The sequence below is a fragment of the Blennius ocellaris genome, assembly GCF_963422515.1.
Source record: "Blennius ocellaris genome assembly, contig: SCAFFOLD_248, whole genome shotgun sequence".
Taxonomy (NCBI): Eukaryota; Metazoa; Chordata; class Actinopteri; order Blenniiformes; family Blenniidae; genus Blennius; species Blennius ocellaris.
In genome coordinates, this window is record NW_027662118.1 from 25991 (window position 1) to 46120 (window position 20130).

The following is a 20130-nucleotide window of genomic DNA, read 5'->3' on the forward strand; positions in this document are numbered from 1 at the left end:
CAGTGTGAGGAGCTGTTCTCTCGGTCGGACTCCACCTGGTTCCCTCCCTCTGCCGAGCTCGTCGTTTCTGACAAGGATAATCTTTCCTTCAGGGATTATAAAGCTATCCTGTAGTCATCACTTTTCCCCGGCTTAGCCCATATTAGCCAACAACCCGTGGCTTAGCGGCCTGAGCTTTGTATCGCAGTTCAAAAGGAACAGCAGAGATTTGTGCCACGGGTCAACCGTAAGGCGGTTAAACCGGCAAGGCGGTGGTTCACGACTGCCGGTTCCACGCTTCAGAGCCCAATCAGCAGAGATGAAGCCAGCTGTTGCCAGAGGTATTCCGGTAATACCCGTCTTACAGGGAGTGAGCGCTGAGTGGAGCGGCGGCGGCGGCGCTAACGGTCTGAATTCAGCTCGTCTCTGGAAGGTCAGATTTCTGCTGCGGAGTTCAGTGATTACAGAGTCACTTTCCTGGTGAAGCAACCAAAGTGAGGATTCCTCTGAAGGGCCCGTTCACAACCAGGGATTCGCCCCGACACACAGAGAAGGATCTGAAGAAACAACCGTCTGCATGTCTTTGCTTTGCTGGGCCCCCAGTGAGGCTCCCCAGTGAGGCTCTCCAGTGAGGCTCCCCAGTGAGGCTCCCCAGTGAGGCCCCCCAGGGAGGCTCTCCAGTGAGGCTCCCCAGTGAGGCCCCCCAGGGAGGCCCCCCAGTGAGGCTCTCCAGTGAGCGTCTCCAGTGAGGCCCCCCAGTGAGACTCCCCAGTGAGGCCCCCCAGTGAGGCTCTCCAGTGAGGCTCTCCAGTGAGGCTCCCCAGTGAGGCCCTCCAGTGAGGCCCCCCAGTGAGGCTCTCCAGTGAGGCCCCCCAGTGAGCGTCTCCAGTGAGGCCCCCCAGTGAGCGTCTCCAGTGAGGCTCCCCAGTGAGGCTCCCCAGTGAGGCCCCCCAGGGAGGCTCTCCAGTGAGGCTCCCCAGTGAGGCCCCCCAGGGAGGCCCCCCAGTGAGGCTCTCCAGTGAGCGTCTCCAGTGAGGCCCCCCAGTGAGGCTCTCCAGTGAGGCCCCCCAGTGAGACTCCCCAGTGAGGCCCCCCAGTGAGGCTCTCCAGTGAGGCTCTCCAGTGAGGCTCCCCAGTGAGGCCCTCCAGTGAGGCCCCCCAGTGAGGCTCTCCAGTGAGGCCCCCCAGTGAGCGTCTCCAGTGAGGCCCCCCAGTGAGGCCTCCCAGTGAGGCCCCCCAGTGAGGCCTCCCAGTGAGGCTCTCCAGTGAGGCCCCCCAGTGAGGCCCCCCAGGGAGGCTCCCCAGTGAGGCCCCCCAGTGAGGCCCCCCAGTGAGGCTCCCCAGTGAGGCTCCCCTGTGAGGCCCCCCAGTGAGGCTCCCCAGTGAGGCTCTCCAGTGAGCGTCTCCAGTGAGGCCCCCCAGTGAGGCCCCCCAGTGAGGCTCTCCAGTGAGGCCCCCCAGTGAGGCTCCCCAGTGAGGCTCCCCAGGGAGGCTCTCCAGTGAGGTCTCTCCAGTGAGGCCCTCCAGTGAGGCCCCCCAGTGAGGCCCCCCAGTGAGGCTCCCCAGTGAGGCTCCCCAGGGAGGCTCTCCAGTGAGGCTCCCCAGTGAGGCTCTCCAGTGAGCGTCTCCAGTGAGGCCCCCCAGTGAGGCTCTCCAGTGAGGCCCCCCAGTGAGGCTCCCCAGTGAGGCTCTCCAGTGAGGCTCTCCAGTGAGGCCCCCCAGTGAGGCTCTCCAGTGAGCGTCTCCAGTGAGGCTCTCCAGTGAGGCCCCCCAGTGAGGCCCCCCAGTGAGGCCCCCCAGTGAGGCTCCCCAGGGAGGCTCTCCAGTGAGGTCTCTCCAGTGAGGCCCCCCAGTGAGGCCCCCCAGTGAGGCTCCCCAGTGAGGCTCCCCAGTGAGGCTCTCCAGTGAGGCCCCCCAGTGACGGGCCTGCACGGCATCCAGGCTGTTGATTCAGGAGACATTGACGTTGCCGTGGAAACGGCCGGAGGCTGAATGAGGAGCCGGACCGTTATCTCCTGCCGCGGCGGCGGAGCCCTGATTGGTAGCTAGCAGCACGTCTGCCGCTGTAACAGGAACCACAGGAACCACAGCAGCCCAGTAATTGTTTCGGCAACCAGAACATTAAGAGGACCACATTAAAATGCGCTCGCTCAGCTTCTTCCCGTTTCTCCCGGGTTACGTTTTTTATTTTTTAATCGAATGTTCAATTTGTGGCTTTGCGGTTCCACAGCAGACTGACGGCTCTGGGTCTGTTTTCCTCTGCCTTGGTGCCTGGAGCTGATTTAACCCGGTTCTATCTGCTGATTTAACCCGGTTCTATCTGCTGATTTAACCCAGTTCTATCTGCTGATTTAACCCGGTTCTATCTGCTGATTTAACCCGGTTCTATCTGCTGATTTAACCCGGTTCTATCTGCTGATTTAACCCGGTTCTATCTGCTGATTTAACCCGGTTCTATATCCTGCTGATTTAACCCAGTTCTATCTGCTGCTGATTTAACCCAGTTCTATATCCTGCTGATTTAACCCAGTTCTATCTGCTGATTTAACCCGGTTCTATCTGCTGATTTAACCCAGTTCTATCTGCTGATTTAACCCGGTTCTATCTGCTGATTTAACCCAGTTCTATCTGCTGATTTAACCCAGTTCTATCTGCTGATTTAACCCAGTTCTATCTGCTGATTTAACCCGGTTCTATCTGCTGATTTAACCCAGTTCTATCTGCTGATTTAACCCGGTTCTATCTGCTGATTTAACCCGGTTCTATCTGCTGATTTAACCCGGTTCTATCTGCTGATTTAACCCGGTTCTATCTGCTGATTTAACCCGGTTCTATCTGCTGATTTAACCCGGTTCTATCTGCTGATTTAACCCGGTTCTATCTGCTGATTTAACCCGGTTCTATATCCTGCTGATTTAACCCAGTTCTATCTGCTGCTGATTTAACCCAGTTCTATATCCTGCTGATTTAACCCAGTTCTATCTGCTGATTTAACCCGGTTCTATCTGCTGATTTAACCCAGTTCTATCTGCTGATTTAACCCGGTTCTATCTGCTGATTTAACCCGGTTCTATCTGCTGATTTAACCCGGTTCTATCTGCTGATTTAACCCGGTTCTATCTGCTGATTTAACCCAGTTCTATCTGCTGATTTAACCCAGTTCTATCTGCTGATTTAACCCAGTTCTATCTGCTGCTGTCACATGACGGATACACAAGCTTCACGTACATCAAAGAAGAGCTTTGACTTGAAAGCAAAGTGGACAAAGTGCAGCTGCTGTAAGAAAGAAGCGCTGATATGAAGAGGTTTCGGGAGAAATACGACCGGCGTCAGGAAGTCAAACAGCCACGCCGACTGAATCGTCTTCAGGACGAGGGGCTGCTGTTTGTCCTCACTGTTTACTAATGCTGCGCCGAGGGGCTGCTGTTTGTCCTCGCTGTTTACTAATGCTGAGCCACGCTGCGAATGCTGGAGAATAATTCTACCTTCTTCTTGAGACATCCGTGAAGAAGAGGTGAAGCTGGGATGGTAATCCTACAGACAGCTGTTCAGCTGCTGCTGGCGTCATGTTGGCTCAGTGGCACAGTCGGTCGGCCAACAACCTGGGGTTGGCGGTTCAAATCCAGCTCGAGCCAAGTCATTGTGTCCTTGGGCAAGGCACTTTACCCATATTGCCTAGTATGAATGGTGCATGAATCTTTCCTTTATGCATTTATTATTATTATTACTATTATTGCATTCTTGTTTTTCCACAAATTTTCAATTAATTTTCTGCATTTTAATTCTAATTTTAATAACAAAGTGCCTCATAAATAACCTCTTGTGCTTTTCTCCACACTGTGACACCGGGTAGACTGTGTGTGTGTGTGTGTGTGTGTGTGTGTGTGTGTGTGTGTGTGTGTGTGTGTGTGTGTGTGTGTGTGTGAGAGTGTGTGTGTGTGTGTGTGTGTGTGTGTGTGTGTGTGTGTGTGTGTGTGTGTGTGTGTGTGTGTGTGTGTGTGAGAGTGTGAGTGTGAGTGTGAGTGTGAGTGTGAGTGTGAGTGTGAGTGTGAGTGTGAGTGTGAGTGTGAGTGTGAGTGTGAGTGTGAGTGTGAGTGTGAGTGTGAGTGTGAGTGTGAGTGTGAGTGTGAGTGTGAGAGAGAGAGAGAGAGAGAGAGAGTGAGTGTGAGAGTGTGAGAGTGAGAGAGAGAGAGATACTCCAGAGCTCCATTCCAGCTTTTCTTTCCTCAACAGCAACAAAGCAGTTCATCTGGTTTATGTTTAATTGTATAGAAATAGAGTTTGAGCTCCACGTCGGGTGGAGGGCAGGACGTGTTGACGGTGTCTCCTGGTGTCCTGTCCTCCGTCTCCGCAGGCTGCTACGGCGTGGACGGGGAGAGCGACTCCATCATGAGCTCGGCCTCGGAGAACTCCACGGAGCCGTGGTTCTGCGACGCCTGTAAGAACGGGGTGACGCCCAGCTGTGAGCTGTGTCCCAACCAGGACGGCATCTTCAAGGAGACGGACGCTGGCAGGTGGGCGTCCCCAGACGGACCGGGGACACAAGGACACTAGGACCGGGGGCACAAGGACACTAGGGCCCGGGGACAGGAGGACACTAGGACCGGGGACATGGGGACACTAGGGCCGGGGACATGGGGACACTAGGGCCGGGGACATAGGACCGGGGACATGGGGACACTAGGACCGGGGACATGGGGACACTAGGACCGGGGACATGGGGACATAGGACTGGGGACAGGAGGACACTAGGACCGGGGACGTGGGGACACTAGGGCCGGGGACATAGGACCGGGGACATGGGGACATTAGGGCCGGGGACATGGGGACACTAGGACCGGGGACATGGGGACACTAGGACCGGGGACATGGGGACATAGGACTGGGGACAGGAGGACACTAGGACCGGGGACATGGGGACACTAGGGCCGGGGACATAGGACCGGGGACATGGGGACACTAGGGCCGGGGACATGGGGACACTAGGACCGGGGACATGGGGACACTAGGACCGGGGACATGGGGACATAGGACTGGGGACATAGGACCGGGGACATGGGGACACTAGGGCCGGGGACACTAGGACCGGGGACATGGGGACACTAGGACCGGGGACATGGGGACACTAGGACCGGGGACATGGGGACACTAGGGCCGGGGACATAGGACCGGGGACACGAGCCGGTCGGCTGCAGCAGGCAGCCTCGGCTATCTCATTCAGCACCGGGCAGGAAAAGGCAGTTGGATTAAGCGGTGGGGGAGAGAGGGGAGGGAGGGGAGGGAGGGGAGGGAGGGGAGGAGGAGGGGGGGGGGGATGGAGGGAGGAGGAGAGATAGAGGAAGAAAAGCAGTGAGAGAGAAGAGTGTGTTATGTGAAGCGTGGAGACTTGAGCCACGTTATCGCTGATAGTGCTCCTCAGCCAGGCTGCAGCCGAATTTACTACTTCAGTAGAGCATGAAAAACACAGCAAATTAAAGTGTGAAGCGCCGGCTTGCTGCAGATGTTTATCTTTATATTGGACTTCGGATTCTCTTCCTAAAGTCCACATTTGAAATTGTGTCACAGCAAACTGCAGTCTGAGGCCGTTTCTCTGTTTGAGGCGTCGCAGCGACACGAGGTTCCTCGTAGGCTAGGGTCAGGGTGAGGGTTGATTATCAGGGTGAGGGTTGATTATCAGGGCGAGGGTTGATTATCAGGGCGAGGGTTGATTATCAGGGCGAGGGTTGATTATCAGGGTCAGGGTTGATTATCAGGGTCAGGGTTGATTATCAGGGCGAGGGTTGATTATCAGGGTGAGGGTTGATTATCAGGGCTAGGGTTGATTATCAGGATGAGGGTTGATTATCAGGGTGAGGGTTGATTATCAGGATGAGGGTTGATTATCAGGGTGAGGGTTGATTATCAGGGCTAGGGTTGATTATCAGGGTCAGGGTTGATTATCAGGGCTAGGGTTGATTATCAGGGCTAGGGTTGATTATCAGGGCTAGGGTTGATTATCAGGGTCAGGGTTGATTATCAGGGCTAGGGTTGATTATCAGGGCTAGGGTTGATTATCAGGATGAGGGTTGATTATCAGGGTGAGGGTTGATTATCAGGGTGAGGGTTGATTATCAGGGCTAGGGTTGATTATCAGGGTCAGGGTTGATTATCAGGGCTAGGGTTGATTATCAGGGCTAGGGTTGATTATCAGGGCGAGGGTTGATTATCAGGGCTAGGGTTGATTATCAGGGTCAGGGTTGATTATCAGGGTCAGGGTTGATTATCAGGGCTAGGGTTGATTATCAGGGTCAGGGTTGATTATCAGGGCTAGGGTTGATTATCAGGGTGAGGGTTGATTATCAGGGTCAGGGTTGATTATCAGGGCTAGGGTTGATTATCAGGGCTAGGGTTGATTATCAGGGCGAGGGTTGATTATCAGGGCTAGGATTGATTATCAGGGTCAGGGTTGATTATCAGGGTTAGGGTTGATTATCAGGGCTAGGGTTGATTATCAGGGTCAGGGTTGATTATCAGGGCTAGGGTTGATTATCAGGGTGAGGGTTGATTATCAGGGTCAGGGTTGATTATCAGGGCTAGGGTTGATTATCAGGGCTAGGGTTGATTATCAGGGCTAGGGTTGATTATCAGGGTCAGGGTTGATTATCAGGGCTAGGGTTGATTATCAGGGTTAGAGTTGATTATCAGGGTGAGGGTTGATTATCAGGGCGAGGGTTGATTATCAGGGTGAGGATTGATTATCGGGGTTAGGGTTGATTATCAGGGCTAGGGTTGATTATCAGGGTGAGGGTTGATTATCAGGGCTAGGGTTGATTATCAGGGTGAGGGTTGATTATCAGGGTCAGGGTTGATTATCAGGGCTAGAGTTGATTATCAGGGTTAGGGTTGATTATCAGGGCTAGGTTTGATTATCAGGGTCAGGGTTGATTATCAGGGCTAGGGTTGATTATCAGGGCTAGGGTTGATTATCAGGGTCAGGGTTGATTATCAGGGCTAGGGTTGATTATCAGGGTTAGAGTTGATTATCAGGGCTAGGGTTGATTATCAGGGTGAGGGTTGATTATCAGGGTTAGGGTTGATTATCAGGGCTAGGGTTGATTATCAGGGTTAGAGTTGATTATCAGGGCTAGGGTTGATTATCAGGGTGAGGGTTGATTATCAGGGCTAGGGTTGATTATCAGGGTGAGGGTTGATTATCAGGGTGAGGGTTGATTATCAGGGGTTGATTATCAGGGTGAGGGTTGATTATCAGGGCTAGGGTTGATTATCAGGGGTTGATTATCAGGGTGAGATTGATTATCAGGGTGAGGGTTGATTATCAGGGATTGATTATCAGGGTGAGGGTTGATTATCAGGGTGAGGGTTGATTATCAGGGCTAGGGTTGATTATCAGGGTGAGGGTTGATTCTCAGGGCTAGGGTTGATTATCAGGGTGAGGGTTGATTATCAGGGGTTGATTATCAGGGTGAGGGTTGATTATCAGGGCTAGGGTTGATTATCAGGGATAGGGTTGATTATCAGGGGTTGATTATCAGGGTGAGGGTTGATTATCAGGGGTTGATTATCAGGGTGAGGGTTGATTATCAGGGGTTGATTATCAGGGTGAGGGTTGATTATCAGGTTGAGGGTTGATTATCAGGGGTTGATTATCAGGGTGAGGGTTGATTATCAGGGCTAGGGTTGATTATCAGGGCTAGGGTTGATTATCAGGGTGAGGGTTGATTATCAGGGTGAGGGTTGATTATCAGGGTCAGGGTTGATTATCAGGGTCAGGGTTGATTATCAGGGTCAGGGTTGATTATCAGGGCGAGGGTTGATTATCAGGGCGAGGGTTGATTATCAGGGTGAGGGTTGATTATCAGGGTGAGGGTTGATTATCAGGGTGAGGGTTGATTATCAGGGTTAGGGTTGATTATCAGGGTTAGGGTTGATTATCAGGGCGAGGGTTTATTATCAGGGCGAGGGTTGATTATCAGGGTGAGGTTTGATTATCAGGGTGAGGGTTGATTATCAGGGGTTGATTATCAGGGTGAGGGTTGATTATCAGGGTCAGGGTTGATTATCAGGGTCAGGGTTGATTATCAGGGTCAGGGTTGATTATCAGGGTGAGGGTTGATTATCAGGGTGAGGGTTGATTATCAGGGTGAGGGTTGATTATCAGGGTTAGGGTTGATTATCAGGGCGAGGGTTGATTATCAAGGTGAGGGTTGATTATCAGGGTCATGGTTGATTATCAGGGTGAGGGTTGATTATCAGGGTTAGGGTTGATTATCAGGGCGAGGGTTGATTATCAGGGTCAGGGTTGATTATCAGGGTCAGGGTTGATTATCAGGGTTAGGGTTGATTATCAGGGCGAGGGTTGATTATCAGGGCTAGGGTTGATTATCAGGGTGAGGGTTGATTATCAGGGTCAGAATTGATTATCAGGGTGAGGGTTGATTATCAGGGCTAGGGTTGATTATCAGGGCTAGGGTTGATTATCAGGGCTAGGGTTGATTATCAGGATGAGGGTTGATTATCAGGGCTAGGGTTGATTATCAGGATGAGGGTTGATTATCAGGGTGAGGGTTGATTATCAGGGCTTTCGTTCTCCGACATCAAAACGAAAATGGAATGGCCGGAAGGTCCACGGACCCATGAGGCCCGTCATGTTAGAGAGACGTCGTCCTCTGGGTCCTCTGACGTCCTCCGATGTGTCCAGGTGGGTCCATGTGGTCTGTGCCCTCTACGTCCCCGGCGTGGCCTTCGGAGACATCGACAAGCTGCGACCGGTGACGCTCACCGAGATGAACTATTCTAAATACGGCGCCAAGGTCAGTCCTTGTTCCTGCACTGGGCTAGAGACATGGGGGAGAGCCGGAGCCTCTCTCCGTCTGCTGCTCTCCTGCTCTCTGCTCTCCTGCTCTCTGCTCTCTGTTCTCCTGCTCTCCTGCTCTCTGCTCTCCTGCTCTCTGCTCTCCTGCTCTCTGCTCTCCTGCTCTCTGCTCTCTGCTGTCCTCTCCTCCTGTCCTGCTCTCCTCCTCTCCTCCTCTCCTCTCCTCCTCTCCTACTCTCCTGCTCTCTGTTCTCCTGCTCTCTGCTCTCTGCTCTCTGCTCTCCTCTCCTCCTCTCCTACTCTCCTGCTCTCTGTTCTCCTGCTCTCCTGCTCTCTGCTCTCCTCTCCTGCTCTCCTCTCCTCCTCTCCTCTCCTCCTCTCCTCCTCTCCTGCTCTCTGTTCTCCTACTCTCCTCCTCTCCTCCTCTCCTCCTCTCCTCTCCTCCTCTCCTCCTCTCCTCCTCTCCTCTCCTCCTCTCCTCCTCTCCTGCTCTCCTGCTCTCTGCTCTCCTGCTCTCCTACACCCCTGCTCTCCTCCTCTCCTCCTCTCCTCTCCTGCTCTCCTCCTCTCCTGCTCTCCTCTCCTGCTCTCCTCTCCTGCTCTCCTCTCCTGCTCTCCTCCTCTCCTGCTCTCCTCCTCTCCTGCTCTCCTCTCCTGCTCTCCTCCTCTCCTGCTCTCCTGCTTCACTGAGCGACAGGAAGCAGATTTTGATGGGAGAGTTCCTGATGTGCAGGTTAAACGAGGTCATTTCAAACACTGTTGAACCCGAGGAGGAATATTAAGAAGAGTTCACAGAAAGAAGGCAATCATCCTTTCATCCTTTCATCCTTTCATCCTTTCCATACGTTTGGTAAAGTCCCAACATTCTAGTACCCTGGAATCTACAACATATCAGATATTTGGGAGTGAACATGCATAAAGAACTCAGGTGGTAAAATTGACTCCATTACATGAAACAACTAAAGAAATGCTGTTGGATGGAAGTAAAACATCTGGACTGTGAGGATGAACATCTTTCTCAGGATGTGATGTTTCCAGACGCTTGCAGTAGAAATCACAGATTAGCAGTTCAGTGGACGAGACAATAACGTGATGATGTATCTGGAAAGACGAAGTGAACACGAGGACTTTCACTGTCTCTTCACCATTTTGACCGTTCGGCTCAATTCACCATCCTGTTTTCTCTTTTTTGGTTGTAAATTTGACTTGAATGAAGGTGGAAAGAAATTGCAGAGTGTCTTTGGGGAAATTCCAATAGAGGCACGACTGGGGGACAAAAGTGTGATGGAATTGGGAATCAATGATCACATTATCACTCCAGACCTACATATCCCTTGTAGAGGCTGGAGAGAGCCAGATGTTGAGCTTCTCCTGACTTTGTGCTGAAAACGTCCTCGGAGCCGCCGCCAGGCTTCCAGACGATTCATTCACTTTGTGAATGTGGGGAACTGGAGACGGTACATTGTGTCTGTGGTTTCCTGCTTTTGGAAATAGTTTAATTTGTCAAGTGTTTATTGTTTAGCCCTCCTGTTTTCTTTCTCATATCATGTGAAACACTCAGTGTTTCCATTATTAAATCTGTTTTATTAAAGAGTAGAGGACGAGAGAGAATTCTTCTAATGTGTATTTTGAGAGGAAGTTTCTGAATGTGTTGTCGGGAGGTTCCAAATAATGGAAGTAGAAGAAACAGAAGAGTAACGAGAGCCAGAAGCTCAGCAAAACCATTTTCAATTCTATTGTTTTTTAAACGTTTCAGCCCCAAACATTTGTCCTGTTGTTGGCGAGCGAGCGGGGGAGGGGAGGGGAGGAGGATGAAGTAAAGTCAGTGAATAATGAAGAAGAGGTGGTTCTACATGTGTGTACAGCTGAAGTGTCCACGCTCTCGTCCCGCTGCAGGAGTGCAGCTTCTGTGAAGACGCCCGCTTCGCCCGCACCGGCGTCTGCATCAGCTGCGATGCCGGGATGTGCCGCTCCTACTTCCACGTCACCTGCGCCCAGAGGGAGGGGCTTCTGTCCGAGGCGGCGGCGGAGGAGGTGAGGCGTCCGGCTGGGACTCTGAAGGAGAAACCCTCAAGCTGCCGTGAAGCGTTTAAAGACAACTGCTAAACGACAGACACGTAAAGCAGCTGGGTCCCACAGTGACTCACTACTGCCCCCTAATGGACAGAGAGAGAATGACTTTATTCTTCCCCGAAGGGAAATTGTCTTGTTGCAGCAATCTGGTACATACCAATATTATAAAATACAACAGAATAGAAATAAAAGTAAAATGTAAAACTATCTGGTATAAGACATAAAGTAAAACACAGAAGGGAACATGGGCACTTAGAAATAACAGGAGATCAAAGCAAGATCAATAAAGAGTAAGGTGCCGTGGCAGAGCCATTAGAAGTAGGTATTATAGAATAATAATAACAATGTGTCATAGTGTATAATACTGGTGTGTAGTACTACTAATAGTGGTAGCAATAATACAACAATAATATATATATATATATATATATAATAATAATAATGCTAAAGTGACATTGGTCTTTGAACGGTTGTTTTCCTCCACCAACACTGTCAGCTGCCTCTGGTTCTCCTCTGGTTCTCCTCTGGTTCTCCTCTGGTTCTCCTCTGGTTCACCTCTGGTTCTCCTCTGGTTCACCTCTGGTTCTCCTCTGGTTCTCCTCTGGTTCTCCTCTGGTTCTCCTCTGGTTCTCCTCTGGTTCACCTCTGGTTCACCTCTGGTTCTCCTCTGGTTCACCTCTGGTTCTCCTCTGGTTCTCCTCTGGTTCACCTCTGGTTCTCCTCTGGTTCTCCTCTGGTTCTCCTCTGGTTCACCTCTGGTTCTCCTCTGGTTCTCCTCTGGTTCTCCTCTGGTTCTCCTCTGGTTCACCTCTGGTTCTCCTCTGGTTCTCCTCTGGTTCTCCTCTGGTTCTCCTCTGGTTCTCCTCTGGTTCACCTCTGGTTCTCCTCTGGTTCAGCTCTGGTTCTCCTCTGTTCTCCTCTGGTTCTCCTCTGGTTCTCCTCACATGGATCTGCTGGTCTCTGCAGGACATTGCAGATCCGTTCTTTGCGTACTGCAAACAACACGCCGACCGCTTCGACCGCAAGTGGAAGAGGAAGAACTACCTGGCGCTGCAGTCCTACTGCAAGGTGTCCGTGCAGGAGAGGGAGAAGCAGCTCACCCCCGAGGCCCAGGTAAGCTAAGCCCCGCCCCCTGAGGCTCCGCCCCCCCCCCCCCCCCCCCCCCCCACAGGCTGCAGGCTCTCAGGGCCCGAATGTGAGCCGGAGGCTAACGTCCAGAAGTTGGGGGTGTCTCACCCGCAGGCCCGGATCAGCACCCGCCTGCAGCAGTACCGGGCCAAGGCGGAGCTGTCCAGGAACACCCGGCCCCAGGCCTGGGTGCCCCGCGAGAAGCTGCCGCGACCTCTGACCTCCAGCGCCTCCGCCATCAGGAAGCTGATGAGGAAGGCGGAGCTGATGGGCATCAGCACCGACATCTTCCCCGTCGACACGTCCGACACCAACGCTAGCATCGACGGGCGCAGGAAGCACAAGCAGCCGGCGCTCACCGCCGACTTCGTCAACTACTACCTAGGTGAGGTAACAACTAGTACCTAGGTGAGGTAACAACTAGTACCTGGTGAGGTGGCAACTAGTACCTAGGTGAGGTGGCAACTAGTACCTAGGTGAGGTAACGACTAGTACCTAGGTGAGGTAACGACTAGTACCTAGGTGAGGTAACAACTAGTACCTGGTGAGGTGGCAACTAGTACCTAGGTGAGGTAACGACTAGTACCTGGTGAGGTGGCAACTAGTACCTGGTGAGGTAGCAACTAGTACCTGGTGAGGTAGCAACTAGTACCTAGGTGAGGTAACGACTAGTACCTGGTGAGGTGGCAACTAGTACCTGGTGAGGTGGCAACTAGTACCTAGGTGAGGTAACAACTAGTACCTAGGTGAGGTAGCAACTAGTACCTAGGTGAGGTAGCAACTAGTACCTAGGTGAGGTAGCAACTAGTACCTAGGTGAGGTAACAACTAGTACCTGGTGAGGTGGCAACTAGTACCTAGGTGAGGTAACGACTAGTACCTGGTGAGGTGGCAACTAGTACCTGGTGAGGTAGCAACTAGTACCTGGTGAGGTAGCAACTAGTACCTAGGTGAGGTGGCAACTAGTACCTAGGTGAGGTAACAACTAGTACCTAGGTGAGGTAGCAACTAGTACCTAGGTGAGGTAACAACTAGTACCTGGTGAGGTGGCAACTAGTACCTAGGTGAGGTAACGACTAGTACCTGGTGAGGTGGCAACTAGTACCTGGTGAGGTAGCAACTAGTACCTGGTGAGGTAGCAACTAGTACCTGGTGAGGTAGCAACTAGTACCTAGGTGAGGTAACAACTAGTACCTAGGTGAGGTAGCAACTAGTACCTAGGTGAGGTAGCAACTAGTACCTGGTGAGGTAGCAACTAGTACCTGGTGAGGTGGCAACTAGTACCTAGGTGAGGTAACAACTAGTACCTAGGTGAGGTAACAACTAGTACCTAGGTGAGGTAGCAACTAGTACCTGGTGAGGTAGCAACTAGTACCTAGGTGAGGTAACAACTAGTACCTGGTGAGGTAGCAACTAGTACCTAGGTGAGGTAACAACTAGTACCTGGTGAGGTAACAACTAGTACCTAGGTGAGGTAACAACTAGTACCTAGGTGAGGTAACAACTAGTACCTGGTGAGGTGGCAACTAGTACCTAGGTGAGGTAACAACTAGTACCTAGGTGAGGTAACAACTAGTACCTGGTGAGGTGGCAACTAGTACCTAGGTGAGGTAACGACTAGTACCTGGTGAGGTAACAACTAGTACCTAGGTGAGGCAACAACTAGTACCTAGGTGAGGAAGCAACTAGTACCTGGTGAGGTAACAACTAGTACCTAGGTGAGGAAGCAACTAGTACCTAGGTGAGGTAGCACCCTCTCCCCCCCCCCCCTTTACAGAGTAAAGTGTCTGTTAGCGTTCCGGCCGAGCAGAGAACAGCCTCGGACCGACCGACGCTCCTCCAGTTAACTCCAGCAGGACAGACGTCCTCTGCTGTCCTGAGTCGTCCCTGTTGCCATGGAGACGCTAGACTCTGACACACACGTTCCAGCCCGGAGCCTCTTTCTGGACTTTGTGCGACGGCCGGAACGTGAGCAGAGTTTGAGGATTTGTCTGAAAGCTGCCAGCTGGTTCTGGTTCTTCCCCCCCGCCGACCTTGAGCGGCTGCAGCGGCGCCTATCTGCCATCGCGGCGCTCGCCGCCCCGCGCCTTGCCGCCCCGCGCCTTGCCGCCCCGCGTACAGATTGTGATCCGGCATTGATTAGTGTCCCATTGACATGCAGAGCGAAACATGAGGATGATCCAGATCCAGGACAACATCTCTGAGCAGAAGAGCCTGAAAGACAAGCTGGAGAGCGAACAGGAGAAGCTGCACGTGGAGTACAACAAGGTGAGCCGCCGCCGCCACGCCGCCACGCCGCCGCCACGCCGCCTCGTCACTCCACTGATTCCATCCAGCTGCTGCTGCTTCAGGGTTTGTAGTTTGAATCTGTACGTCATCCAGACGAGCTGCTGGACTGAAACCGAAGCAGCCTCCTAGTAGCTGCTAGCTAAAGGTTCTGCTGCAGCGTGAAGCTCCAGCCGCGCGGAACGCAGGAAATGTCAGGTTCTTCCTCTTCCTGCTGCAAACGACCAGGAACACCTCAACATGAGCCACCAGTGTGTTTTCTATGATATTGTCTGCTGATCTGTTTCAGTGGGATTTCCTGCTGCACAGTTCATCAAGTCATCAAGACGGAATCCTGAACCGGAATTAATGAGGATTTCATCCTCCGCTAATTCAAAATGATGCAATTTACATGTTTTAAAGAAGCTTAATCCACACAAGTTGTCCTTCACTAATTAAGATCAAAAGATTCACCTTCAAGTCCTAATTATAAAATCACAGGATTTCACTGCATAATTCAAGCTTCAGGAAGTTGAACCAAGTCGAGAGGTGGAGGTGGGAATTGAACTTACAACCCTCTGATTGGGAGACGACCAGTAGACCAACACGTGCAGGTGGAGCTGCAGCCTGAGGGCGGAGCAATAAACCCCAAATATACCGACACTGAGATGTAGAACAAACATGTCGGTTTATTCACAGTTTAGAGAAAAGAAGGGTTGGTCCAGAGTGTCCCTGTGAGACGCTGTCCTGCAGGACACACGTGACTCCGCCCACTAAGTCCCATCAGTCTGTAACAAGGATGGAGAGAGGAGGTGACGGAGGAGGTTCAGAAGGTGGAGCAGCTGAAGTGAACGGCTTGAGAGCAAATCCTCCGTACTTAGAATCAGAGGACCGACGTTCCTCCTGGTGACGTTCTTCCTGGTGACGTTCCTCCTGGTGACGTTCTTCCTGGTGACGTTCTTCCTGGTGACGTTCCTCCTGGTGACGTTCTTCCTGGTGACGTTCCTCCTGGTGACGTTCTTCCTGGTGACGTTCTTCCTGGTGACGTTCCTCCTGGTGACGTTCTTCCTGGTGACGTTCCTCCTGGTGACGTTCTTCCTGGTGACGTTCTTCCTGGTGAGGTTCCTCCTGGTGACGTTCTTCCTGGTGACGTTCCTCCTGGTGACGTTCTTCCTGGTGACGTTCCTCCTGGTGACGTTCCTCCTGGTGACGTTCCTCCTGGTGACGTTCTTCCTGGTGACGTTCCTCCTGGTGACGTTCCTCCTGGTGACGTTCTTCCTGGTGACGTTCCTCCTGGTGACGTTCCTCCTGGTGACGTTCTTCCTGGTGACGTTCCTCCTGGTGACGTTCTTCCTGGTGACGTTCTTCCTGGTGAGGTTCCTCCTGGTGACGTTCTTCCTGGTGACGTTCTTCCTGGTGACGTTCCTCCTGGTGACGTTCCTCCTGGTGACGTTCCTCATGGTGACGTTCTTCCTGGTGACGTTCCTCCTGGTGACGTTCCTCCTGGTGACGTTCTTCCTGGTGACGTTCCTCCTGGTGACGTTCTTCCTGGTGACGTTCCTCCTGGTGACGTTCCTCCTGGTGACGTTCTTCCTGGTGACGTTCTTCCTGGTGACGTTCCTCCTGGTGACGTTCCTCCTGGTGACGTTCTTCCTGGTGACGTTCTTCCTGGTGACGTTCCTCCTGGTGACGTTCTTCCTGGTGACGTTCTTCCTGGTGACGTTCCTCCTGGTGACGTTCTTCCTGGTGACGTTCCTCCTGGTGACGTTCCTCCTGGTGACGTTCCTCCTGGTGACGTTCCTCCTGGTGACGTTCCTCCTGGTGACGTTCCTCCTGGTGACGTTCCTCCTGGTGACGTTCCTCCTGGTGACGTTCTTCCTGGTGACGTTCCTCCTGGTGACGTTCTTCCTGGTGACGTTCTTCCTGGTGACGTTCCTCCTGGTGACGTTCGTCCTGGTGACGTTCTTCCTGGTGACGTTCCTCCTGGTGACGTTCTTCCTGGTGACGTTCCTCCTGGTGATGTTCCTCCTGCTGACGTTCCTCCTGGTGACGTTCTTCCTGGTGACGTTCCTCCTGGTGACGTTCTTCCTGGTGACGTTCTTCCTGGTGACGTTCCTCCTGGTGACGTTCCTCCTGGTGACGTTCTTCCTGGTGACGTTCCTCCTGGTGACGTTCCTCCTGGTGACGTTCTTCCTGGTGACGTTCCTCCTGGTGACGTTCCACCGGTGCTGTCTGGACGTTCTTCCTGGAATGTGGAATCTCTCACCACATTGGCTCTAGATCGTCTGGTAGAACCGCCGGCTCCATCCGTCACCACGGCGAGCAGTGGGGGAGTTAATGTTGCGTGTTAAGCGTTATTAATGGAGTGTGTGTTGCTAATTGCCGCGCCTGACTTGCTCCGGCGCGGCTGCAGCCACGGGGAAAATGTAGGTCGGGTTTTGACTGATGGCTCGTGGCGAACAGCGGCCGCCGAGTCGCTGCCGACACAAAGATCAGCAGCGATACGGAAGCTTGGTTCTCGCTGCTGGTGGGTTCTACAGCTTGTTCTGTTAGCCGTTAGCCGCTAGCAGGGAACCGGCTACCCAAACCCCTCCTCTCCTTTCACAACCCAAACCCCCCCTCGACCCCAACAGCCCAAACCCCTCCTCCCCCTCCAACAACCCAAACCCCCCCCCCCCCCCCCCAACAACCCAACCCCCCCCCCCCCAACAGCCCAAACCCTTCCTCCCCCTCCAACAACCCAAACCCCCCCTCCCCTCCAACACCCCAAACCCCCCCCTCGACCCCAACAGCCCAAACCCCTCCTCCCCCTCCAACAACCCAAACCCCCCCCTCCCCTCCAACAACCCAACCCCCCCCCCCCCAACAGCCCAAACCCCTCCTCCCCCTCCAACAACCCAAACCCCCCCTCCCCTCCAACAACCCAACCCCCCCTCCCCTCCAACAACCCAACCCCCCCCCCAACAGCCCAAACCCCTCCTCCCCCTCCAACAACCCAAGCCTCCACCTCCCCCCCAACAACCCAAACCCCCCCTCCCCTCCAACAACCCAACCCCCCCCCCCCCAACACCACCATGACTCCCATCAGCTGCTTTCTCCACATCGACCAACTGAAATCATTTGAAAGCATTTAAAACCACTGAAAACAAAGAAAAAGGTTAAAGCAGAATAAGATTTAAATAGTTTAAGGACTTTAGACACAAACAGCTTAAATGAAACCAAAATAGCTTAAAATGGAAAATTGGCTAAAACAATCAATCAACAATGTTTAAACAGCCAAAAACAAATGATCTAAAATAGAATTAAAACACCTTAAATTAGCTGGATCGGTTTAAATGTAAAAGCAACAGTGCTAAAGTTCTACTACTATGGTTTAAACAGCAAAAGCATTTGAAAGGGCTGGAATTGATGGATTTGTTGCCATGGTAACAAGTAGGAGATTGACGGTGTGGCTCCGTCGGGCTGCAAGTCGAGTCGAGTGCTCTGAATGGGGAAAAGAGCAAAATCATTAACCTGCTAAAAGGGTTAGAAAGCTAAAAACAGTAAAAAATGGTTCAAACGTATAAATTATTAAAAAAAAAAAAATTCTGCAAAAAATGGTTAAAAATGTCTAAAATGTATAAATGTCTATTAAAAAATAAAATCCAGCTTAAGCAGCTGTCAGATGTTTGCAGCAGCCAGTTTTAAGGTGTGAGTTGAAGGACGGCAGTCTCTGCTCTGCCCGGTCCGGTCTGTCCCGGTCCGTCCCGGTCCGTCCTGTCCCGGTCCGTCCCGGTCCGTCCTGTCCCGGTCCGTCCCGGTCTCAGCCCCCCCCCCCCCTCTGTGTTGCAGCTGTGCGAGCTGCTGGAGGAGCTGCTGAACGTGAACGGCGAGCTGCGGGGCGAAGGCCAGGCCATGTGGACTCTGATGGGGGGCATCCTGGGCCAGGTAAGGACCAGCAGGACTCACACTGTCGTTCTCCTGTTGCCGTGGCAACGCCCGCCGAGACCCGCCTTCACCACGGTGGAGTCGTTTAATGAAGGTGAGCGGAGCTGGAGGTTCAGGAAGGTTCTGGAGTCGCTTTAGTTTAGGGAATAAACTCACTTAGTCACATCTGGACTTCTACCGTGACGGATCTATAGGGATCTATAAGGATCTATAAAGAACCTGTCCCTCATACTGACGCCCTGAAAAACGAGCACGACTTTCTCTGCTTTCAACAAATCCTGAAGATTTCTGATGAACCAGGAGTCGTTCAGTTTTCCCGTTTTCACCAGGTTCCTGTCGGGTTCCTGTCGGGTTCCTGTCGGGTTCCTGTCGGGTTCCTCTGGTCCGTCCAGACGGGTCCTGCAGAGGCCCCCTGCTGTGTGCAGCCGCTGTGAGGAAGAGCAGTCTGCCGGAGGCGACGGAGTGTCTCTGAGCAAGGCATCGTCCCCGGGCCTGGACCTTTACCTCCCTCGCCTGCCTGATAAGGCGTGGAGGCGTCGGGCGGCGCCGTGTCGCCGCCATCGGCGGTGGAGGAGCCTCGTCCTCCCGGACGGACGCCTGGAGACGCCGGTCCGGGCTGAAGGAGATAGCCTCGGCGTCCGTCCCCCGCGGGGACGCTGCAGGCGCCGCGCCGCTCAGATTAGAGTCTCAGTGAAGCTGCTGGGCGGCGGCAAGATAACTTTTATAATTAACCCGTGTGGCAGCGCCGCACCTGAGATACAGCGAGAAGAAACCGCCTGTCTGCCGCCGCCACCGCGGCCGCTAACCCGCCACCGCTAACCCGCCACCGCTAACCCTACACAGTCCCTGGACACAGCTGCACTCTGATCCGGCTTCACGCCGTTTAGAGACGAATGTCTGTCCAGGCTGGACGGGACGCTCAGAAGACGGTGGGACGTCTGACTGCTCAGGTTGAGTCTCCAGTGTCCAGCTGGTCATCGAGGGACTTCAGGACCACAGAAGTTACTGGTGAAGACCTGAGTCCAGGACCGACGGCTTGAGGACATGTGGTTTTGGTCTTTGTCCTTCAAAGTGCTCCGTCTTGTCCCGTCGGTCCTGGATCAGGACCAGGATCAGGACCAGGACCAGGATCAGGATCAGGATCAGGACCAGGACCAGGACCAGGACCAGGACCAGGACCAGGACCAGGACCAGGACCAGCTTCCTCCTCCTTCAGGTTTCCTCCTGCAGCTTCAGGTGTTTCTGCTCCGCCTCCCAGACGTCTGCTTCTTCTGGACTCGGTATGAAACCGTCAATCAGTCCGGACGTGTTGGTTCTCCTGCGAGTTCCTGACCAAGAATTCATGTTGGAATCCCCCGGACCCGCAGGAACGACCGGAGAACAGGAAGCTCACTGATCACAGTTCAGTTCCTCCTCATGCTGACTGCTTGGTGTTTTCCTCTGGAAATGAAATGTGATTTCTGAACGTTAATGTCCTCCTCGTGTGTTGAGACGGCGGTGTTGTGAGGACACGCGGTGTTGTGAGGAGACGCGGTGTTGTGAGGAGACGCGGTGTTGTGAGGAGACGCGGTGTTGTGTTGAGACGCGGTGTTGTGAGGAGACGCGGTGTTGTGAGGAGACGCGGTGTTGTGAGGAGACGCGGTGTTGTGAGGAGACGCGGTGTTGTGTTGAGACGCGGTGTTGTGAGGAGACGCGGTGTTGTGAGGAGACGCGGTGTTGTGAGGAGACGCGGTGTTGTGAGGAGACGCGGTGTTGTGAGGAGACGCGGTGTTGTGAGGAGACGCGGTGTTGTGAGGAGACGGCGGTGTTGTGAGGAGACGCGGTGTTGTGTTGAGACGCGGTGTTGTGAGGAGACGCGGTGTTGTGAGGAGACGCGGTGTTGTGTTGAGACGCGGTGTTGTGAGGAGACGCGGTGTTGTGAGGAGACGCGGTGTTGTGAGGAGACGC

General features: G+C 53.2%; 1 protein-coding gene across 1 annotated transcript in view; it reads left to right on the forward strand.

Moving 5' to 3' along the window:
- Nucleotides 1-19002, forward strand: part of phf14 (PHD finger protein 14) — a gene marked incomplete at its 3' end in the record, with an annotated part of 34338 nt that extends 15336 nt beyond the window's left edge. Inside the window, exons 5-12 of the mRNA XM_080521717.1 lie at nt 4334-4493; nt 8678-8789; nt 10688-10825; nt 11831-11977; nt 12107-12377; nt 14153-14259; nt 18088-18183; nt 18589-19002. Of these exons, the coding sequence (XP_080377843.1) occupies nt 4334-4493; nt 8678-8789; nt 10688-10825; nt 11831-11977; nt 12107-12377; nt 14153-14259; nt 18088-18183; nt 18589-19002 (1445 nt within the window). The remainder of the gene's footprint in view (nt 1-4333; nt 4494-8677; nt 8790-10687; nt 10826-11830; nt 11978-12106; nt 12378-14152; nt 14260-18087; nt 18184-18588) is intronic.
- Between the last annotated feature and the right edge of the window lie 1128 nt (nt 19003-20130).